At 37.3% G+C, this 20,411-nt stretch overlaps 2 protein-coding genes across 3 annotated transcripts in view; one reads left to right on the top strand and one right to left on the bottom strand.

The window, feature by feature from the left end:
* ITGBL1 (integrin subunit beta like 1) overlaps positions 1 to 5,740 on the top strand; it is a 130,190-nt gene extending 124,450 nt beyond the window's left edge. Inside the window, exons 10-11 of the mRNA XM_021415869.1 lie at positions 3,509 to 3,622; positions 5,105 to 5,740. Coding sequence (XP_021271544.1) covers positions 3,509 to 3,622; positions 5,105 to 5,196 — 206 coding nt within the window. The 3' untranslated portion in view covers positions 5,197 to 5,740. The remainder of the gene's footprint in view (positions 1 to 3,508; positions 3,623 to 5,104) is intronic.
* The window catches only part of FGF14 (fibroblast growth factor 14), a 400,171-nt gene continuing 386,212 nt past the window's right edge, over positions 6,453 to 20,411 (bottom strand). For both annotated transcript variants that reach the window (XM_021415878.1, XM_021415889.1), the window contains exons 4-5: positions 15,549 to 15,747; positions 6,453 to 13,098 (exon numbers count right to left, since the gene is read on the bottom strand). In XM_021415878.1, the coding sequence (XP_021271553.1) occupies positions 12,959 to 13,098; positions 15,549 to 15,747 (339 nt within the window). In that variant the 3' untranslated portion in view covers positions 6,453 to 12,958. The remainder of the gene's footprint in view (positions 13,099 to 15,548; positions 15,748 to 20,411) is intronic.

Genomic DNA, 20,411 nt, shown 5'->3' with positions numbered 1-20,411 from the left:
ATTCAAAGCCAGGATGGAAGAGGCTTTGAGCAACCTGGTGTAGAGGGAGGTGTCCCTGCCTATAGCAGGGGAGGTTCAACAATATGCTCTTAAAGTTCCCTTCCAACCCAAACCATTCTCTGATTCTATGATTCTTTTCTATGACCTGGGGAATGATCTATTTCCCATACAGATGGTGCTTGTATTGGGATTGACCCAGTCTACCTAAATGAGGGTCGTGGGACACTTCCTCAAGGGAGAAAAAGCCAAGTTCCCTCTGCTTAGAATCCCAAACCTTGTATTTTAGTGTCCCACTGGTGAGCTAAAGCAGGCAGCGCTTTCACATCCAGAAGAATGAAGCTGTGAAGAGGAGGCTACTATCTCTTGCATCTTCTCTGCACGGGAGAGGGGATCATAGGCAAAGAGAGACAAATTTATCAAAAGTTTTGTTTATGTGCTTTTATTATTATTACCTTATTAATACTGAGGCAAATCTATTCTTGATACTTAAAAATGTACCTGGAAACCATGTCTTACTAAGTGCCCCTGCTTTAAAATGTTCATAGCTATTGTGACCAGCAATGTTCAGAGGCCAAAAATGAGAAATTGTTCCTTCTTTTTCAATGCATGAAGCAATAAGTAGCCAGTACTTGTAAAAGAGAGAATGTAGAACCTGTGCACTAATGAGTTCTTTCAGGTTTTGTTATTTCCATCCTTGCTGGAAACCCAGCCAAGATATGCAAGAGCTATTACGGATTGAGGAAGCTTGAACTTCTGTGTGTTGCATTTAATAGTCTACAGTGTCCTGGTTTTTAGTAGATAACTGCTGAACACTTTCAGAAAATTAAACTCTGTTAATATAAGCAAAGTTGGGTGTCCACGTTCCTAGGCTGCTTTGAAAGTCTTGGCTCACTGACTATGCCACCTGTAGCAAAAGCTTGTCCCAAGGAAAACAGCAACACCCACCATGCTGCTGCCTCCCTGGCAGTAAATGCAGGGCTGCAGATGGCTACTGTAGTAGTGCAGGATGTGGGCAAGGTAATGAGCCAAATCCCATCTGAGAGGATCTGGCTGGGATCCCAGGAAACACCCCGCATCTCATTAGACTCCTTTTAATTAAACTGAGGAGGCTCCCAGGGCAGCATGCCCTGTTTAGGGAAAAGACTTGATACGTTCATTCTCCCTAACAGATTTTACATTATGGAGCCTGATCTTCGTTGCTTGACTTGGCATTAAATTTGCTGTATCTTCTGCACATTGTAGACATTCATCAGAAGCAGCATCAGCGACTGCTTATGCAGAATCACTTCAGGTTTCTTACAGTGCCATGGTTTATTAACTATATCAATTTCACTAAAATTCTCATACTGCTCAATATTATTTTCAGCTGTTTGTACCTTCTAACTTTAATAAAAATAGACATCTGGTTTAAACGACACTCAATTATGTCTTAGTATAGCTCTTATAGAGCAACCAGGCAATATGTATGCAATTCTCCATTGCCTATTTGTGTAATGGCAATTTTTATTCTTGTAGGAAACATCAATCTTTTCCATGTTGATGGCACAGTAGGCAAGGCACACTGAACTCAGAAAAAGTAGATGCTTAACCAAATACTCCCATTCCCAAATGTTCCAGTCATTAGTTCTTCCTGTACATGTTTACACATTCCAAATGTTAGAAGTTAAAACAGCATTTCTCTAAAATTAGACAATGACTTAATTTTTGTCAGTAAACCATGTAAATTAATTATATTTTTAAATGAAAAAAAATAGATTCTCTGCTCTGAAGTTTTAAAGAATTAAGTTTCAGTGATCAGAGATCCTTCAGTGACTAAGGAAAAAAAATGAGGAAAATTGGTTGACATCAAGAGATACACATTTAAGGAAAAAAAATACGTACTTGAATTTTTACAATGGATTTTATTCAGAGGTCAGTGAAAGGAAATGAAAGATGGCCCAGCTCCTTTTAATTAATCCATGAACTCTGTTTGTTATATACTGACAGAATCAATCTTCGCCCTCTCAATTTTTTTAATAATACATTAAAGAAATTGGTGCCTTTGTACTACAATTGTGTTGAAAATATTGTGGGAAGGAGGGATTTTCAACAGCATCTAACTCATTCATAAGCATGTTCTGTTTAAGGTCAGCAGCATTGGTGACTTTAAACTCAACCTTCCATAGTTACAAGGTGTAAGTGTATTTTTTTTGTTTATTTTCAATTTGCTTTGTGCTGCAACTTCCTGTAAGAACTAGCTCCACAAAGGATTTTCCCTCTGCAGTTACAAAACTCCTCACCTTGGCATTTAAGTGTCTGAACTCTGTGTAGAGAAAGAGATTCAGGCAGCTGAGAATGGGCTCCATAAAAGCCAGTTTTCTTCAGCCGAGTGTTGTAATTGGCCAGGTGGAATTTCTAGTTCCAGAATTCCAGTGGAATTTCTTAGATGCAGAAAAGCCCCCTCAGACACTTCTCAAACTACAGGCTTCCCAACACACGATTGCCTGGGGGCAGTTGTCCTTTTTCAAAAGCCATGAGTCTTCTCCTGAAGATTGGCGTTACTCTGAATTTTTCCTTAAAGAGAGGTTTCTGGTTCCACCCCACTTCTAGGTGGGTTATGGGTGGTGTAACCCAGATGTCACTGAAGAGTCCCTCCTTTGGCTGTGGAGGTGTAATATGATATGCAGGAGCCCTGGATTCAACCCCCATCTCCACCCTTTTCAGTTTGTATATTAGGAAAAAACTTCTTCACAGAAAGAGTGGTGAGGCATTGGCACAGGCTGCCCAGGGAAGTGGTGGGCTCACCGTCCCTGAAGGTGAAGAAACATGTAGATGTGGCACTGAGGGACATAGTTATTGGGCATGGTGGGGATGGGTTGACAGTTGGACTAGATGATCTTAGTGGTCTAACCTTAGGGATTCTATGATTCTGTAATGCAGTAATCCCCAAGGAGGAGGACAGCAGCTTATCCCAATTAGGGGCCTTAGCGTATTCTCCAGGAGTGAGCAAACTGCTGAACCACAATTATGTGTGCAATCACTTTCTGGCATAGAGCAAATATTTAGTAAGTCCATGCGAGGAGCTGCATCTTAATTTGTGGTGATGAGAATTTTGGGGGTTCAAATGGTGTCCATAGGAGACATCCCTAAGGAAACTGGATGAGGAGAATCAGAGGGTCAAGGACAATTTGAGCTTTTCCAGTCAAAAAAAAAAGAGAACAGTTTATGTGAAAAGTGGCCCTGATTGTAGGTCTGAAACCAAAGAAAAGCTTCAAAGTGTGAGTCCTGATTAAGTGAAAGAGCAGAATCAAAGCATTAGAAGTAACATTTTGCCATACTCATGGTCATTTTGAAAGAATCCTTTTATTCAAAAAGCTTTTAGCTTGATTATTTTCTTTCATACAGTAGCTCCTCAGGCAGTAATTTTGTGCATGTGTGCGTGTGTGTGCACGTATGTCTGGAGATGTTATTTTCTAGCCTGAAAATGCCAGCGCTCTTGGACTGTAAGTAATAATCTTTGTGATTTCAGGTTCCTGCCACTGCGGAAAGTGCATCTGTTCACCACAGGAATGGTACATTTCAGGTGATTTTTGTGAATGTGATGACAGAGATTGCGACAAACACGATGGTCTCATTTGCACAGGTGCGGTACAGGCTAACTCTTAATTGCTCTAAGAAACAAGCTGTGCTGATGAGAATTATGTTAGACAAAGCTCATCTTCTTTCTCCACTTATAGAGGAACTGCATTTTCAGGTTATTCAGACCCACTATAATTGTTTCTTTATGCAGTATGATAATCAACTTAAGGTTTCAAATCAACAGTAGAAAGTCTGAGTATGAATTTAAGTAAGTAAATGAGATATGATATCCATCAGCTGTTTTCATTGTAGATCACAGTTTACTCCTCTTTGGCAAAAAACGTACAGTGGAAGCACTGTCATCATGAGATTTCTTCAAGTTTTAGATTTTCTATGTGTATAATATATTTAAGTAATAGAAAACATTCGCTTGCTTGATGATCTTTGTTAGGTGAGAGACATAGCTACGCTGTGCAAGGGATCTTCTGGCAATCAGCTCTGAGTGGGAGGCTGAAATACCTGACAGTTTTTCTTATGACGTGATGGCCACTGATTAAAGCGGCGTCACCCTAACATTGTCCAAGCGCTCGGGTGGCAGATGCAAATAGACACGGGCAGGCTGCCAGCAAACTCTCATGACAGTTTTAGTGACAAGTAGCAACATGGGAATCGTTAAATTACCTCGCTGGCTACTACCTGTTACAGATCTTAATTTTAGAAAATCTTTGCTGAGCAATTATTAGATGTGGAAGGAATCTGTGAGATGATTAGAGTCAGAGCAAGCAGGCTGACGCTGGTAATGCTGCTTGTAAATGTGGTCTCCCAGCTCGCTCAATTAGCAAGTGGCAAAAATTTTCTGGGGCAAATAGCCAGTACAGAGGCAACAGGAGCCTGAGCTGCAGCTGTAGTGGTCACTCACAGACCTTCATAAAGTTGATAGCAAAAGCAGCACACGTTGGAAACCCAGGATGTGGCAGTCTTCAGCTGAGCATCCTGGAGTCATGAAAAATATTGAAATAAATTGAAAATGTGAGTCTCAGTACTTAATATTTCTCTCTGCAAAACAAGATAAATGCATTTCTCATCTAATAGCGAGCTTGAGATATTTGTACAGCACTTCTCAGAATTTAAGTTTAAAGATTATCAGGTTCAAATGTTTATTACTGTTCTGTTTGTAACTTTTTATCTCTGCATTGTAGTTAAAAGTAATTCTTGGTTTTTTTTTCTTGTACCTTAAAGTACAGTGTGAACAGTGAGCTTCAACAGCTGGGTGCAAGTAGTAGTAGCATAATTACAGTACTTGCAATTCTGCTGATGAAAGAATGCTATTTGTTCTTCATAAGTGTAGGGCTGAGGTGGCTTCTTAATGCAGTGGCACACTAATTATGCTTCCTTGCAAAAAAAAAAAAAAAAAAATTAAAAAAAAAATAGGGGAATGATAAAGGAACAATGCAGCTACTTTATCATGGTTTTTACTTCCTATAAAACACATTTTAATGTAGTACATTTCAATTATGATAATTGCCATTTCTTCATTCTGTTCTAGGTAATGGTGTTTGTAACTGTGGAAACTGCGAGTGCTGGGAAGGATGGAATGGAAACGCTTGTGAAATCTGGCTGGGAACAGAATACCCTTAACAAAGGACACCAGAGACTGAGGGTTCTTTCAGTTTGATTTTTCTTTAGGCTGCTAGAACATTTAATTTTGGAAGTACTCAGAGAGTGGGTGTGGGTGTGCATGGTTGTAAATACTCTAGAACTGTCATGTGAAATCCTGCTCCAACAAGAAATGGATAGCTGAACAAAACAAAAATAAACAACAACAAAATCATTTGGGAGCAGGACAGTCCAACCTCTAAAAACTGAAATCATAAAAAAAAAAAATGGCCCTCCACATTTTCGGGTAACTTCAGTGAGGCTGAGATTACACCCATTATGTCTGTTTCTTAAGCAATCTTTGACAAAAGTGAAAGGAAGTCATTTGTTTTTACATTTTATGTTTGGTTTTCATATCAGTATGCAACCGTATTCCTGTAGAAGAATAGCACTAGTTAAATATTTGTCAAATACTTCATTTGATTCATTTTATGGTGTTTGTCAAAAACATTGTTTGACTCTTTTCTTTCTGAACATCCTGATTATGCCCCAGCTCCAGAAGAAGCAGTAAAGCAATTTATCAAAACTTTTTTTTTATTTGGTCAAAGAATTGAGAATTGTATCTGTATAACTGATGTTCAGTTATGTGACAGCCATCGGCTGAAGATTCAAAATGTTTGAAGAGATCCTCATCCACAAGATAACTCCTTAGTTTCTATGGTTAAAGAGTCAACAAGTTGGTTATCCATTTTAACATTCTACAATACTGTCAATTGCATAACCTATAGAAGTATAAGGAATTAAACTAATAAAGATATAAATGTATGATTAGCTATTCCAAATATGTACCCTGCCACTCATATGTACTTTTCTCATACTGTTTTACATATGTATAGTTGCCTAGTCCTCTTGAAAGTAAAGCAAATGAAAATTTGTTATACTAATAACTTTTAGGATGACAACTCCGTATGCTATCAGAAATCACTGTTTGGAACAGATTGCACTGTCACACATGGTATTCATTGAATTTCACTGTTTTCAAAGTCAGAGGCCTGAAGGTCAACTGCCTTGAAAAATCAGCAATGCTGGGCAGTAGCCGAGTCTCAGCCAAAGAAGCTCAAACTATGACAACAAAGTAATTAAAGTTTTAATGCAGAAAATACAAACAAAGCAATGGTATGAACAAAATTTTATTTTTATTTTTCCAATGGTGAAATGCTGCTCAGTGTGAAATTCACATTGAGTTATGAAAGATGCACAGCTACTGGGACTTCCCTAACTTATTTACATGAGTCTCCTTTTTTTTTTTTTTTTTTTAATACATGTAGATTTGGCAGCCCTTTAATTCTTTAGAGCAAAAAAATACATACATTTTAATTTCAAAAATGCTTACATTTTGTGAAATCATGATTGAGCAAGAATTTGCTTAAAAGTTTGGAAAGCATTTATTTTCAATATCAAACTAACATTGTGGCTTAGGTGCTGAGGTCCTGATTTTTGAAGAGGTACGTGACTCAGAAATAAGGGAACTACGTATCAACTGAAAAGTTATTTTCATTATTATTCTAGAAATCTGTTTTCTTTTAGAAAGGACAATTTTGAAATAGGAAAATACAATGGTACAGAACATATAACAGAATGCAACTTTTAAAAATGAATTTATATAATCACTTTCGTTATTGCCCCTTCCCATGTAGCTTTATCTTACCCATTTTTTTTTTCCTTAACCTAGTTTCTTTCTTTCTAAAACTGAAGCTTGTGAAACCTGTGTTCTCAGGGTGGCACAGTATAATCACCAAACATCCATGCATAACTTATATAGGAGTTATGCACAGAAACACCAAGTCACATACCCCAAAGCAGTGAACTACCTTCTTTTTAGATAGCCAAAATGTCAGATAGAGTTCTAAAGTGTACTGATACGGTATTACAAAACTTCAAAGTAAAATTCATATTGAAATAATTGTTTATACTTATAACCCTTCAACTGTTTATAGCCGAACAGGAATATTCAGAATTAAATTCTAACCTATATTCATCTTGTCAACCCCGCTGTCTGGATAGCACGGATTGTTGGGTTTGTTTGTATTTAGGAACACTGCCCACCTGAATGCTCTTACAGTCAGTGCTTTTTCCACGTATACATTCATCTGCTGAGTCAGAGAGGAAACAATGAAAAATACAGAAAGTTGTAGCTTATTTCCTTCCATTTATATTTGGTACTGTAACAACAGAAATATTAGATAATCAGAACTCTTATCCAGATTCAGCAGATGTTTTTGATTTGTTTTCTGGTACAACAAACACATTTGTACATACTGTAAATCAGCTTTGGTATTTCAGGCACTCATATCCTGACAAAGAAACGATTCTTTAGAGAGTTACAACATCCTATTTGATGTATTTTACTTTGTAGTTTTCTTTCATTTTAAATTTACATACTTAGGGAGTGTAAGATGAATCTTTTTTACTATTTAATTAACTAGGTTAGTTTTGGTTTAAAAATCAACTTCAACATTTTGGCTACTAAGTGGATTCCATAGCCATAGAATTTCAAAAAGTGTTTTCCACATTTTTTTAAGGTACATATGGAAAAATATCAGCATGTTCTAAGACAACTACCATCAGTGGCTAATTAAAATGTAAATTATCAAACCAAATGGTGCTATCGCTATAAACCTTAAACTATTTTCTAAGACTACTAAAAATATAATGAATACATATTTTCCTCTCCGCTTTTTATTCTGTTTCTTATATTGTTGCTTGAACACTCCCCCAGTCCCCTTCATGCTGAGGTAACTGGAGATGGGGCTCTCAGCCAATCTCTTTTGTGGCTTGTTTCCTTCCTAGAAAAACGAGGTCGGAAGGAATGCAATTATTACTCTGTGTAAGTGAAAACAATAGTGTATTAATAACTCGTGATTTTGTTGCACCTCATTCCCTGTGACAGGAATTCCAGATACATAAACAGTAAAAGCAGGAAGAGGGACAAGGGAGTGAAACATACTGGCTGAATATTTGCATGTGGCTGTAAAAGCTTGCTTCCAAGGCCTGTGGCAAACGGCATTTGTAAGAGGTGAAAACAAATTGGATAGATGGGGATTTCATTACAGCTAGGTTGATGAAGCTTAAAACAAATGATAAAACAGCCTTGCTTTCTCATGATAGAAAGAAAAAAATCCAGAACTGTGCAGAACACTTCTGCAAGTGACTTGTAGGAGTATGCCTACTGTGCATAACATCGGTAAAATCATCTATAAAACAGCCATGGATTGATTTGCTTGTGTAAATTATTGACCTCCTCTTGATCCTTTTTTTTTCCCCTGGCCATACGCTCTTGCAGAAACACACAGATGAACATTTAATCATGTACCCCCTCTGATATTTCTGATGCGCTGCCTTTGTTTGCTGACAGAACAACATCTCACTTTGTAGCTAAATGACATTGGGATGAAAAACTGAGTTGAGAATTTTTGTCGCCAGGTAATATAAGGAAGATTTTACTACATCTTTAAAAATAAGTCATAGCATTTGGATGAGTCACAAAAACAAAAACAAACCCAACACACACAAAAACCTGTTATTAGGCGTTTTAAAATGCATTGCACAGAATACGAGTTTATCCAACGGGGCATTTATAAGAAAGATAACCTCCTTAATTCGTCTAGTTTCACTTGCATTCCCATCTGAATGGAGTTGAACAATTCCTTATTTATATCAATAAACAGATGGTTCAGCAAGACATACTTTTAATATATGGACCAAACTGCCTGCATTCACACCTCATCACTTACAGTGGCCTTAAACCAAGAGGAAAGTTTCCCCATGTACGTATGAAAAGCCAGAGTTCTTAGTGTTGTTTCAGGTATATACCAAAGTCAAAGTGAATTGCTTTATATTTATATTTGGGGTTGTTTGTTAAGGACCAACCTGACTCTACACACATTAAATTTATGAAAACTAGAGAAAATTAAAAAATATGATTTGAGAGCAACTAAAAAAAAAACAACCAGGACATGAAGGAACATCTGTGGTATGTGTACTACTACAAAAAAAATTAAAGTTATGGACACCTTTCTATAAGCTCCATAGTGTGGGCAATCTTTTAAATACACAAATGCCTGTGTATTTATAAAATGTTTGTTATACAACAGAACACTGCTATGCTGAACTGGATTTCTAAAACTGCACAGGTGTGATTGTTTTTGCCAAATAAAACCTTAGCTGAAATACAGATTAAAAAATATAAAGAGATGACTATGAGCAGCTTTAACATATCTGTCCACTAGGGAATTGTAAGATGAAGTTAGACTGCAGTGCAAACAGTATCTGTGAGAGTAGCTTCAACCTAGAAGAACAAAATACAAAGCAAGCGTGCAAAGGATCTGGAATGCTGCAGATTCACAGACATCTGGACATGTAAGTACAAAACACTCAGCCTGTAAATACAAATTGATTCCATCAGGTTTACTATACAGTATGTTGGTAGTAACAGATACTTGAAAACAGCTTTCACTTAACAGCAAAGTTAATTTTGGAGGGAACAAAATGGTGACGTCTCATCCTGGAGGACAGCAAGAGAGGTATTATATTAAGGAGCTAAAACTTTCTTTGGCATGGTAGAAGGGGAGAATTGAGTTTGCCAACATATTTACATGAAGTTTCACCATACTGTGGCCAGTGCAATCATGTTTTGCACAGTCTACTTCTTACATAAACTTTTTTGTTGTTTTTCAGTATGCCTTCATATAAATGTTTTATTCATCATGTTCAATCTGTGTATACAACAAATAATAATAAAGACAAACTGTACAATGCAAACTCTTTGCATATATGTATGTAAATTCAGTAATACAGATGAACAATTATTTGATACACTCAATCTATTACATGCAGTTCATCCTTGCCATCCCTTTCCCATGCAACGGACAAGACAAGACAAAATTAAAAGGAGGAAACAAAGCACAAAGACCCCTCTTCTGTGTTTAAACAGACTGTAGAAAAAGAAATAATTTTTAGGACAGCTATTCATTGTATTAAAAACACATATGGATTTAGACCACAGAAACAAAAACAAATTAAAAATATTATGGTGCATTTTCAGTATGTATGAACTGCTTACGGAAATCAAATCTGGCCTTAATTGTGGCCCCCTAAACTGCAAATTATAATTACCTGGCATCAAAAGTTTAACATTAAACGGTACTCATGTAGCATCAGGCCATGAACCAGAGGCTCCTTGCAAAGCTCAGCCAGCTTTCCAGTCCTGTCTCTCCCTAGCTCTTAAACCAGTGAGAGTAAAAGGACGGCTGGATTGGACATGAACTCGTATTGCCTCCTCATGAACTCTTAAAAATTTTAAGTGAGAAAGGGAATGTAGCCTTCAGTTGTATCACCCTATTCAAAATAATTGTGAATTGCTACTCCTCAGGGACCCGGGAGATAGGACAGCATTAAGAGTACTGCCTCCCATGGGCCCTCCCTATGCAGAGCAAGCCCACATCTCATTGTGTGATTTGCTTCCGTTTTGTTTTCTCAGAGATGATGCACAAATCCCACTGGACCAGGTGGGATGAGAAGGGTGCACCAAGGTTTTTAATTGCAAGTCATTTTTCCCCCACACACATATTTAGTGCTAGCAGGCAAGGGCACAGTCTAAGTTAAAGTTTCTTTGCATTTGTATCACAGTAGTAAAGTAGTTTTGCATTATTATTATTATTTTTTTTTTTACATTCCCTTCCTGGAAAGACCCTAGAATCAAGAGTTAGCTTGCTGTTCTCATACTACATATATAACCAAGGAAACCTGGCCTACCAAAAAGTAAATCAATTTATCTAGAACTTAACAGCTTTATGGTAGCTTCCTTGAAGAGTGCTCTAAAAGTCGCTTATAAAAACAAATTTGGAAACTAGCATGTAAAGTTCATTAAGACTGAATCAGTTACTCAGTTGAGCAGATAGGGATTCTGAAATAACCACTAGTCTCTTCCTGTTAGGGACACTTTAGAACAAAGACATGATAAAATAAAGCGTGAGAAATACAATAGTAAAAAAGGAATGGAGGATTTCCTTTCTTTTTTTTTTCTTTTTTCCAATCTTTAAATATCGAGATAATAGATAGAGACCAAGAGAGTGCTATCACACAGTTTTCCAGACTGAGGTACAGTTTGATCCTTGTTGCCCTTTCTGAGACACAAATACCTTCATAAATACATGGACAGCACCCACAGTCCTAGTGTCTGAATGCATGTGACTAAGTATGTAACGTCAGTGGCATTTATGTGGTACTGTCTAAATTTTTTTCCCCCTAAGATTGGTTTTATTGTTTACATGCGACAAACTCAAAGTGTCGATGGTGTTTTTCATGATATGAGCCAAGGCTTCAATTTTATAACGTTTTTGATTTCTTTTAGGTTCATGTAGGAGAAAGTACAGTATACGGAGATCAAGGCAAGGCACCTTCAATCTATCAATTTGGTGAGGATATTATCCTAGGAAGCTGGGTAGAGGTACGTACTGGAATATCAGTGAGATACATAGGACTGGACTTTGCATGCTTAGCTAAAAATAAAAATAAAGTTTTGTAATATGTCCAGTTGTAAAACTTTTTTTTTTTAAAACACCAGAAAAACTATAATTTTTAACTACTCTTTGCATTGGTGCTGCAAAAAAGAACACAACAACATCCTTGCCCATGCTTTGCTAAGTAGTTGTGGAAATCAGCCAAAAATAACAATGGCATTAAGTTCAGCTCCTTAAAAACAGAAAAAGACTATATTTGAAATGGATTTAGGTAGCGCAATTCTGGTTAGTCTTAACTGTTTTTTTTTTATTGGTGGTGGTTGTTTTTCAAACAATGACGCTTTAGTAGATGAAAAAATGAGCCTTAATTCAGGCCTACAAGGCCTACAAAATTCTTTGGACCCACTTTCCCAAAAACGAGTGGGTCTTGCTCGCTGGGCAAGGCAAATGTTACCATTACCAGTAAGCCTGTGATATGTATAAAACACACACACACAAAAAGAAACTATCGGGGGATGCCAAACACTCGTTTCAGAAAACTTCCTGTTGGTTGTGTTTGACACTCTTCCCTCCACTATAATGCCAACCTCAGAAGCACAGTATCTGTTACTAAAGAGTATTCACATTGATCAGCATTGTAAGCCAGAGACAACGATCCTATTCTTTATAGATATAATTTGTAATAATAGATTTTTGAAGGCTTCCTGATTCCCTGATTACTTTCAAAACTAAGCCATCGGTAACACTTAAAGTTATAGAGAAACACAATCCCTGCAAAAGGTCACAGACAGTGGAGCGAGCAGCCTTATAAAAAAGGGAAGAAGAGAAATCCATAATAGCACAGGTTTACAGCATCTACCTAGAAATTACTTGATTATTTGTGTGCTACAAAATAGAACTTAAACACATGGATTTTGCTGAAACTGGACTCAAAAAGGGATTATGGGTAATTGTCAGCAGGCAAGGTATCAAGTGTACTTGTGAAGTATGTCATTCACATGAAGTGTCACAGTCACAGAAAAGATATTAAAAAGGCATTCCAATATCTGGTAGGGCATTCCATGGTCTGAGTTTAGCTGGTTCATCCAGGTGTCTTCTCGTTGTGGGTGGAGCTACATGTTGAGCTTTATCCGCTTGCAATGATTCAGTTCAGAACCAGCCACGTGCCAGGACGCCACTTGCTGTGAGCTGATCCACAGACACTGCAGAGGGGAAGTCTGGCAAGGATAAATTGCTCAACTGCACTCGGGACTCAGTAAGTCACAACACCTGTGAGGATCTGGCTATGTCGTCTTACTCTTGTTAACTGGTGGTTTGCCGCCATTCATTATTGCAGACGCACTTGTGCTTTTACTTGGAGTTACCCCAGCCTTTGGCACTGTTTCTCCAATATCATGCAAAGATGGTTCTCGATACATGGCAACTGAAAGGAGAAAAGATATTTTTAAAAACGTCTCATTCAAGAACATATCTGAAATAGGAATAATTATCTACAATAACTAATATTCTATTATACTACATGTTTCTCTTGTGTGATGGTAAACTATTTACTTTGACAGTTATTTTGCATGACAGATGTCTTTGCTTGATCCTCCAAACTTCTCATTTCTACCATATCTGTCTTAAAAACAGCAGGAAACTGTATGCTCACCTGTAAAAGGAACTATAGAAGTCTCAGAAGTTAAAAAATAAAATTCTATCCTTATGAGACAGGTACAAAAATATACATATGTTTTTATATACTCACTTTTATGTATAATTTTTAGATAAGTATTGTATGACTTTTTAGAAGTAAAATATGAGTTGTCTGGATGCAAGTGTCCTTTTTTTTTAGCGCTACACTGCAAGACTGGGCTTGAGTCCAGCTAAGCAAAGTTATGTGTACATCTGGCTCCCAGGTCCGAGGAGCATGGTCATAACCTCTTCGGGTCTGCACTGAAGCGTTTGGGACTGGTATGCAGAGTCCACATGAAATTTGAAGTTTTAGTTCTTCCTTTTCAAAAACGTATGCAGTAGCCACTAATCTACACTGAATGCAATGCAGAAAGCTCCAGACTAAACTACTAGCTGAATTTTTAGATGAATTACAAGTTTGCCCCTGGGTTTCAGTCCCTATGTAACCAGTTTAAATCCTTAGAGGAAAATATATGTGTTCAATTACACAGTTCTAGCTTCCTTAATGATTAATGCTCTTGGATAATTCAATTCCATTTTCCATGTCAGTGAGTCAGGTAATATTTCCACTTACACCTAACTTCAGTAGCCTTTATTTATATCACAGCAGTGTTAAAAGAGATATCAAAGCAGTCAAAGGAATTAATCATCACACTGACTTTGGCGTTGGCTCTGTGCTGCCATAGAGAGCGCAAATCCTTAATCACTTGGCTTGTTAAAGTAGGAGGCAGGAGCATCAAAGTACTGGCATTGATCTTCAAGAGTGTGGGGTTTCATAAGAATTATAGAATTTGATAACTAATCAAATACTTGTTCTAACATTTCCAGTAACATAATCTCAATCCTTTTATGGCCTCTGAAAGTCTGAAATTAAAGATCTTCTCTAGAGAACCTAGGGCTGGTTATGGTTTTGTCTTCAGGGTGAGACCCCAGAAATGTGTTAGGAACACTTTGCTGATTAATTAAGAGCTTGATGAAGTAACACCATGACCAACAAAAATATTAAGTTAAATAGTATGAGATGAAACTATAAGGAATTATATATCAGAGCTGTAATATTTTAAGATTCTCATAGGCAATGTAAAAAACTTATTTCTGTGCCTGGCCTGAACTATTTTGAAAGCATGTGACTCCAAACATTAATGAAAATGTTTGTTTCCTTTCTAATGAATGGATGCTTCCTTTAAAAATGCACTGGATTCCGTCTCTACAATTTAATAAAAAGAGACTGACTTATAAAATATCAGTAGTGTTGAAAGCTTGTGAAAATACAAAAACATTGTGAAACAAGGGAAGCACAAAGGCATCAGCCTGAGTTCAAATTTAAAGTTAAAAATACTGTTGTTCAGAGTTACATAATAAAGGAGAATCTAACATTTAACAAACTCATCCTTTAATCAAAACCTCCAAAGTTAAAATGTTAAAAAAAAAAAAAACTGGACTGTTAACTAAAGAATTATTAGTGTGTGATTTTAGATGTCAAGTAAGGAGGTAATTTTTAGAATGACTGAGGCCTCAATCAATTTCTCAGTTAAATTTGAAGTGCTGACAGGACAGGACACAAAAAGTGATGCAGGTTAGAGATGGCCTGCAGAATAAATAGATAAATCATAAATAGATCAATCACAATCCAAGATAAAAGTGAATGTGTTTTACAAGGAATGCGTGACATCATTTTAATGTGTAAGGTTAGTACGTCTTTTATTTGCTTCTACCTTACTTTAATTGTCAACTTACACAAGTTATGTGCATTACATCAACTGGCTAAGTAATAAAGTACAATCTATTTTATAAACAGACCTTTGTGTTTTGCATTAGAAAGCTTTTATCTTGAAATACATTTCATCCATTCCATTTGTAACTCCGAATTATCCCACAACGTCCATTATTTCATTCTGATTGCAAGACTCACAACACTTTTTGCCGCTAGCAAGAGAATATCTTAAAGATGACAAAATACACATCCACAAAAGATTACTTTTCTTGTAAAATGACCTCCTTATCCCTTGAAAGGATGTTTTTAGATATGCCCTTTCTAGCATCACTATGCCAAAGCACAAAACTGCTCCATGAATCCTGGGGACTGTCATTTGGAGCAGCTCCTGTGCACGGCACGCACATTCACAAAGGTTATTTTAGAAACCATTCCCTTTTCCTGAGATTTATAGGACGATCTGCCAATGATGGACTGCATCTCACCTTCCAATGGCTTGGGTAGAAAATGAGCTGCTGGTTTTGTTTTCTTGACTCTGTTTCCTTTCATGACCTGCCCTTCCTTGTTCAGACCCAAGAACCAGGCCCTTCCGGACTCCTGTTGTCTGTAGAGCATGGATGAGTAAATTACGTAATAATTTTCAAAAACAGACTCCTTGAATTTGCATTCCGGTGTAAAAAGTTCCTGTGGGAGGAAAAGTAAATGTTAAATGGTATCTCTGAAGTGGTGCTTCTGTTTTGACAACTCATGAACACCTCTTGATTAGTTTAATGTATGACTTATAATAAGGTTCTGTTTTGAGACCAGAAGCTCTATCTTCCTATAACTGACCTCCAGGTGAAGTTATTTCACCTCTCATGGATGCTTCTTTTTTCCCATCTGTGCAACAAGGACAGTATATTTTGAAAGTACAGAAGAAACGACACAACCATAAAAACACTACTTAAAATACAGGCATAATTATTCTCCTGTTTTTCCTGAAAGATTATCCTTGTTTTTCTTGATTTAGAATGTCTGTGCTAAAAAAACATTGATGAAAAACTATTTTTCAGTTTTAACATACTTGGCAGGTGTAATAAAAGCAATAAACTCCCTCTGTGTTTTACAATAACTACTACATAATGCTTAAAAATAGCTGTTAATAACGTATTAAAAAATATATTATTCCCTAGAGTAGGCATGGTTTGAAACACCAAGGCAAAGTGCTGTTTTGATGTACAAATTTCTGTACAAAGAATGTTATTCCTATTGACTTTCTCAGCATTTGTTCCATTATTGCTTATGTTTCCCGAAGTCACATTCACTAACAGAGCTGCTGTACTGAAGTCTTTATTAAGGTTAACTTGAGCACAAACTTCTAGAACCCAGCAGCCAAATTCATTTGATTTTAAATAACACAAGTGAACAGTTATAAAATAGAAAGTGTGAACGTATATTGAGACACTTTACCAAAAATCCTTCAGAAAAAAAAAAAAAAAACAGCAATAAGCAAATAAAATTACCTTTTCTTTTCAAAGGTGAAAAAAATTGCACTTTTTTATCATGATAAAATAAGATTATGTGTGAATGTAGAATGATTTTCAGTCTTTGGACATGTCCCTTGAAACCTGTGAACGATAATCCCATCATAAAAGGAGGAGGTGGAAGTGGGAAAGTGGAAGGCGACTTGCTAAGCCTTCACAAGTCTCTTAGCCCTGAATCTGCTTTTTCTTTTTGTATTTACATTTCTTTCAATTACCTTTCGCAAGAATTAAAATTCTGGAAATATCATCTATTTGCACTTTTCCATTCTAATTAATTTGGTTCGTTTGTTTCTTTTTTTCATTCTTTTTACAACTGGCCCTGTGCAATACTGAGTTAACAGTCAGTAGGTGTTTTCAGGGTCTCTATCCCAGACCCAGCTGTCTCCATACTGTAAGGATTTCTCAGCTGTTTTTGTCTCAATGTATTTCTTTTCTGGAAATCAAAGTCAGTAAAGACACAGATCCCCATATGAGAAAACAAAGATGGAAATACTTTTCTGTATCTGTATTACACATCACTCCATGCACCATCAAGTTCTGTTCTTATGTTAAGGGGCATACAGTATTCATATTGCTATGGCTTACATTACCACTTGTAAACAAAGCTGTCTTACTTTATGCTGGGTATACGATCAGCTTTCTCAATTATGGAGTATTTTTCAACCTCGAATAAAAAGAATTGGAGTATCTTCTCCAACAACACACTAACAGCAGCTACTGCAGCAGCTGGGAAACAACCTGGAAACCTGCCTTAAATCAGGTGGCTTTCTCTGTGTGAGCAAGTATGCTTAGTGTCTGCAGGTCACACTCATTTACAGATGCAAAAGAAATTCTCTGATGAGTGCAACGGCCATTTTTTTTTTGACCACCACTACTTTACCACTTACGGGTGCAGCTATATTTTTATACACATACAGAAATGCAAATACAGTCTGAATGAGAGGTGCTGAAAACTAATGAGACGAATTTCTTAACAGCAACTTCTCCTTTGCCACATGTTTTTTTCTCCCTCTGTTCCAAGACGTCTGCTGTTTGTTTTGCTCTCCTTCCTCTTGTGATTTCAAACCACAGCAGGGCTCAAGGAGACTCAAAGCCACAACGCAGGGCAGCACGCTAGAGGGAATGCCTGCTAAACTCTTGCATAAGCATTTACATGCAAGTCATGTTCCTCAGCTGTTGAAACAGCAGATGCTAATCAGGAATTGCCTACATTGCCTACACAGATCTCCTCATTACCTGCTTCACTGCAAAAGCTACCCCCTGTGCTCCGCACTACGTTTTACTTCCTTGTAAAGCTCAATTACCATAAACACTACTTAGCCAATAGTCACTTTTTGCTATAAACAAAAGCTATTTGTCATTCTCAGTTCCTCTATACTAGAGATGCTTGGTTGCCTGTGAGTGTTATTTCTGTGTTTTTCCAAACAATATCCATTAGAATACTTTAACAACATTCCTTAAAACTGTATCTCACCTGTAAATCAAACTCAGTTCTTCCCTTTTTCTTTTTTTGGCACATACAATAGTTTCTCTGACAGTGCACAGTGGACAAAACTTCAGTTATTTTGCTTTACCAACTCAAAAAAATAAAAACAAACCCAAAACTGCAGTGTATTTCATTACAATTACTTGTCTACTCCTGGATGTAGATGGATAGACAGGACAAACTGGTATCACTACTATTCCATAGTTATAAAAGGCAGAGTAATAGTCTGCTTTTGTTGTTGTTGTTGTTGGTGGTGGTGGTGGTTATTGGTTGGTTTGTTTTTGCTTTGAAGGAAGAATTAAACTCACATGATAGAATCCTGCCCCAGATTATTGCAGCTATCCTGTTCCAGATGGCCTGGTAGTACAGCAACTTTGGACAGGGTTTGCATTAATCCAATATTAGAACGCAATTCTGCCCAGGATAAACTCTCAGTCAAAAAGTCACTTAAATATATGCTACATTAAAGCGTGCTAATAGTTCCAGTGTTGTGGAAAGAGAGTATTCATGAATTAAAACTAAGCACCTGTTGGTGACAGTGCTGAAATATAGCCACTGATTCCTCTGAGAATTACTCTGGAAGGGGCTTCTGAAATAAGCACCTTCCATGAGTGAAATATTTCTAACAATGATTTCTGCTTTGCTGCAGACAATGTCTTATATGGCTGAAAAAGCTGTTAGCACCCATATTTTCTCCAGTAAAGCAGCCATGGCACCTAAAGCACTGCTTCTGTGTGTACCTCGGCCAGATCTAGCTCTGTATAGCTAAATCTCAATCTAGTAAGAACTCAGAAAATGAGCATCATAGGCTAACTGTACTGCCTTTAAAAAATCATCTACATTCCGTTTTATTTGAAGTCATTGTTAAAGACAGTAAATTAGCATTTAATAATATTTTACCAGTGGTGAGAGCATTCTCCTAGGCTACCTGCCTGTTTGTATCGAGACAGAAGGAATACAAATCTTCATGTGGCTGACTTGAATCATTTAGGTCTTCTCTTCAAGAATGACATTTTCAGTTCTAATCGCAGGACAATCGTTCCATTTTGTACTAGGAGGTCAAAGTATTGCAAAACCAGACATGACTTGCAAACAAGAACTCGTGCTCAGGATTTTTCTTCCAAGATCAGTGCCCAGATTTAACATGTAATCTTACACAAAAGGTGGTTTACTTCGGTCAAAGCAACATTTGAAAAATAAAGTACATTCCAGATGCCAATTTCCAAAACCCCAGGATAGGGCTCTGGCTGGAAACTTCAATCATATACGGCTTCCTGGGTCCTAGGGAAGAGAAGGGTGTATTAAATTGTACCTTGCTGGGAAGAGTTGTCACTTGGATATTTGTGCTAGCTTCCTACCAAGATATTGCTTGATGTGAGTCCTATTTGGAGATGTTATAATTCTACTGGTAGCTGTACAGTTAATAAGCATCATAATTCACAGGTTGTGGGTTCCCCTCTTGGGATCAAAATTTTTACAATTGGGGAGTACTTAGTTTTGGGGCTCCAACAAATGTTGCCAAAACTTATCATTGTAGTATTATGACATAATATGTAGGTCACTCCAAAAGTAATGCCTCCTATTTATTTCCATGGAAACTATAACAGACACAAAGAACACAAAAACATTATTTGATACAACACATTCTCAGCTACAAAACACTATTTTTCAACATCATCACCACCATTAGCTATGCATTTTCATCAGTGATGAACAAGACTCTGCATGCCACGCTTATAAAAACGTGAACCAATGGAGGTAACCCACTGTTTCACTGCTGCTATAACAGCTTCACTGATAGGAAAATGTTGCCCATACAGTCCATCTTTCACTGGCCCAAACAGATGGAAGTTAGAAGGCACAAAATCTGGACTATATGGTGTGTGTAGCAGGACAGTCCAGCCAAGACTGGCAATGTGCTCCACAATCTTCAAGCTGGTATGGGGTCTGGTCTTATCATGTTGCAAGAGAAAGGTTGCTTTCTTGGTAATGTGAATCTAGAAGTTTGAGCCTTCTGCTTAGCATCATGATGTAGCTGTTAGAATTGATGTTTTTTCTGTGTTCCAGGAAATCCAGAAGGATCACCCCTTTCCTATCCCAAATGATAGTGCACATTACTTCATCTGCTGAGGGCTGCATCTTGAACTTTTTATTTAATGGGAAACTCACATGTCGCCACTCCATGAACTGCTGTTTTGACTCCTGCTCATAGTGGTGACACCACAGGTCGCCACTGGTAATGATGCGATACAGGAAATTGTCACTTTCAGCTCTGTATTGGTTCAGTAGATACTGGCAAACTTGAATGTGGCTGTTCAGGTCTTTGGCTGCAGGGAGTG

Source organism: Numida meleagris, chromosome 1 (assembly GCF_002078875.1).
Source record: "Numida meleagris isolate 19003 breed g44 Domestic line chromosome 1, NumMel1.0, whole genome shotgun sequence".
In the NCBI taxonomy this organism is placed as follows: domain Eukaryota; kingdom Metazoa; phylum Chordata; class Aves; order Galliformes; family Numididae; genus Numida; species Numida meleagris.
Note: the sequence above shows the minus strand (reverse complement) of the source record. Positions and strands in the feature narration are given on the sequence as shown.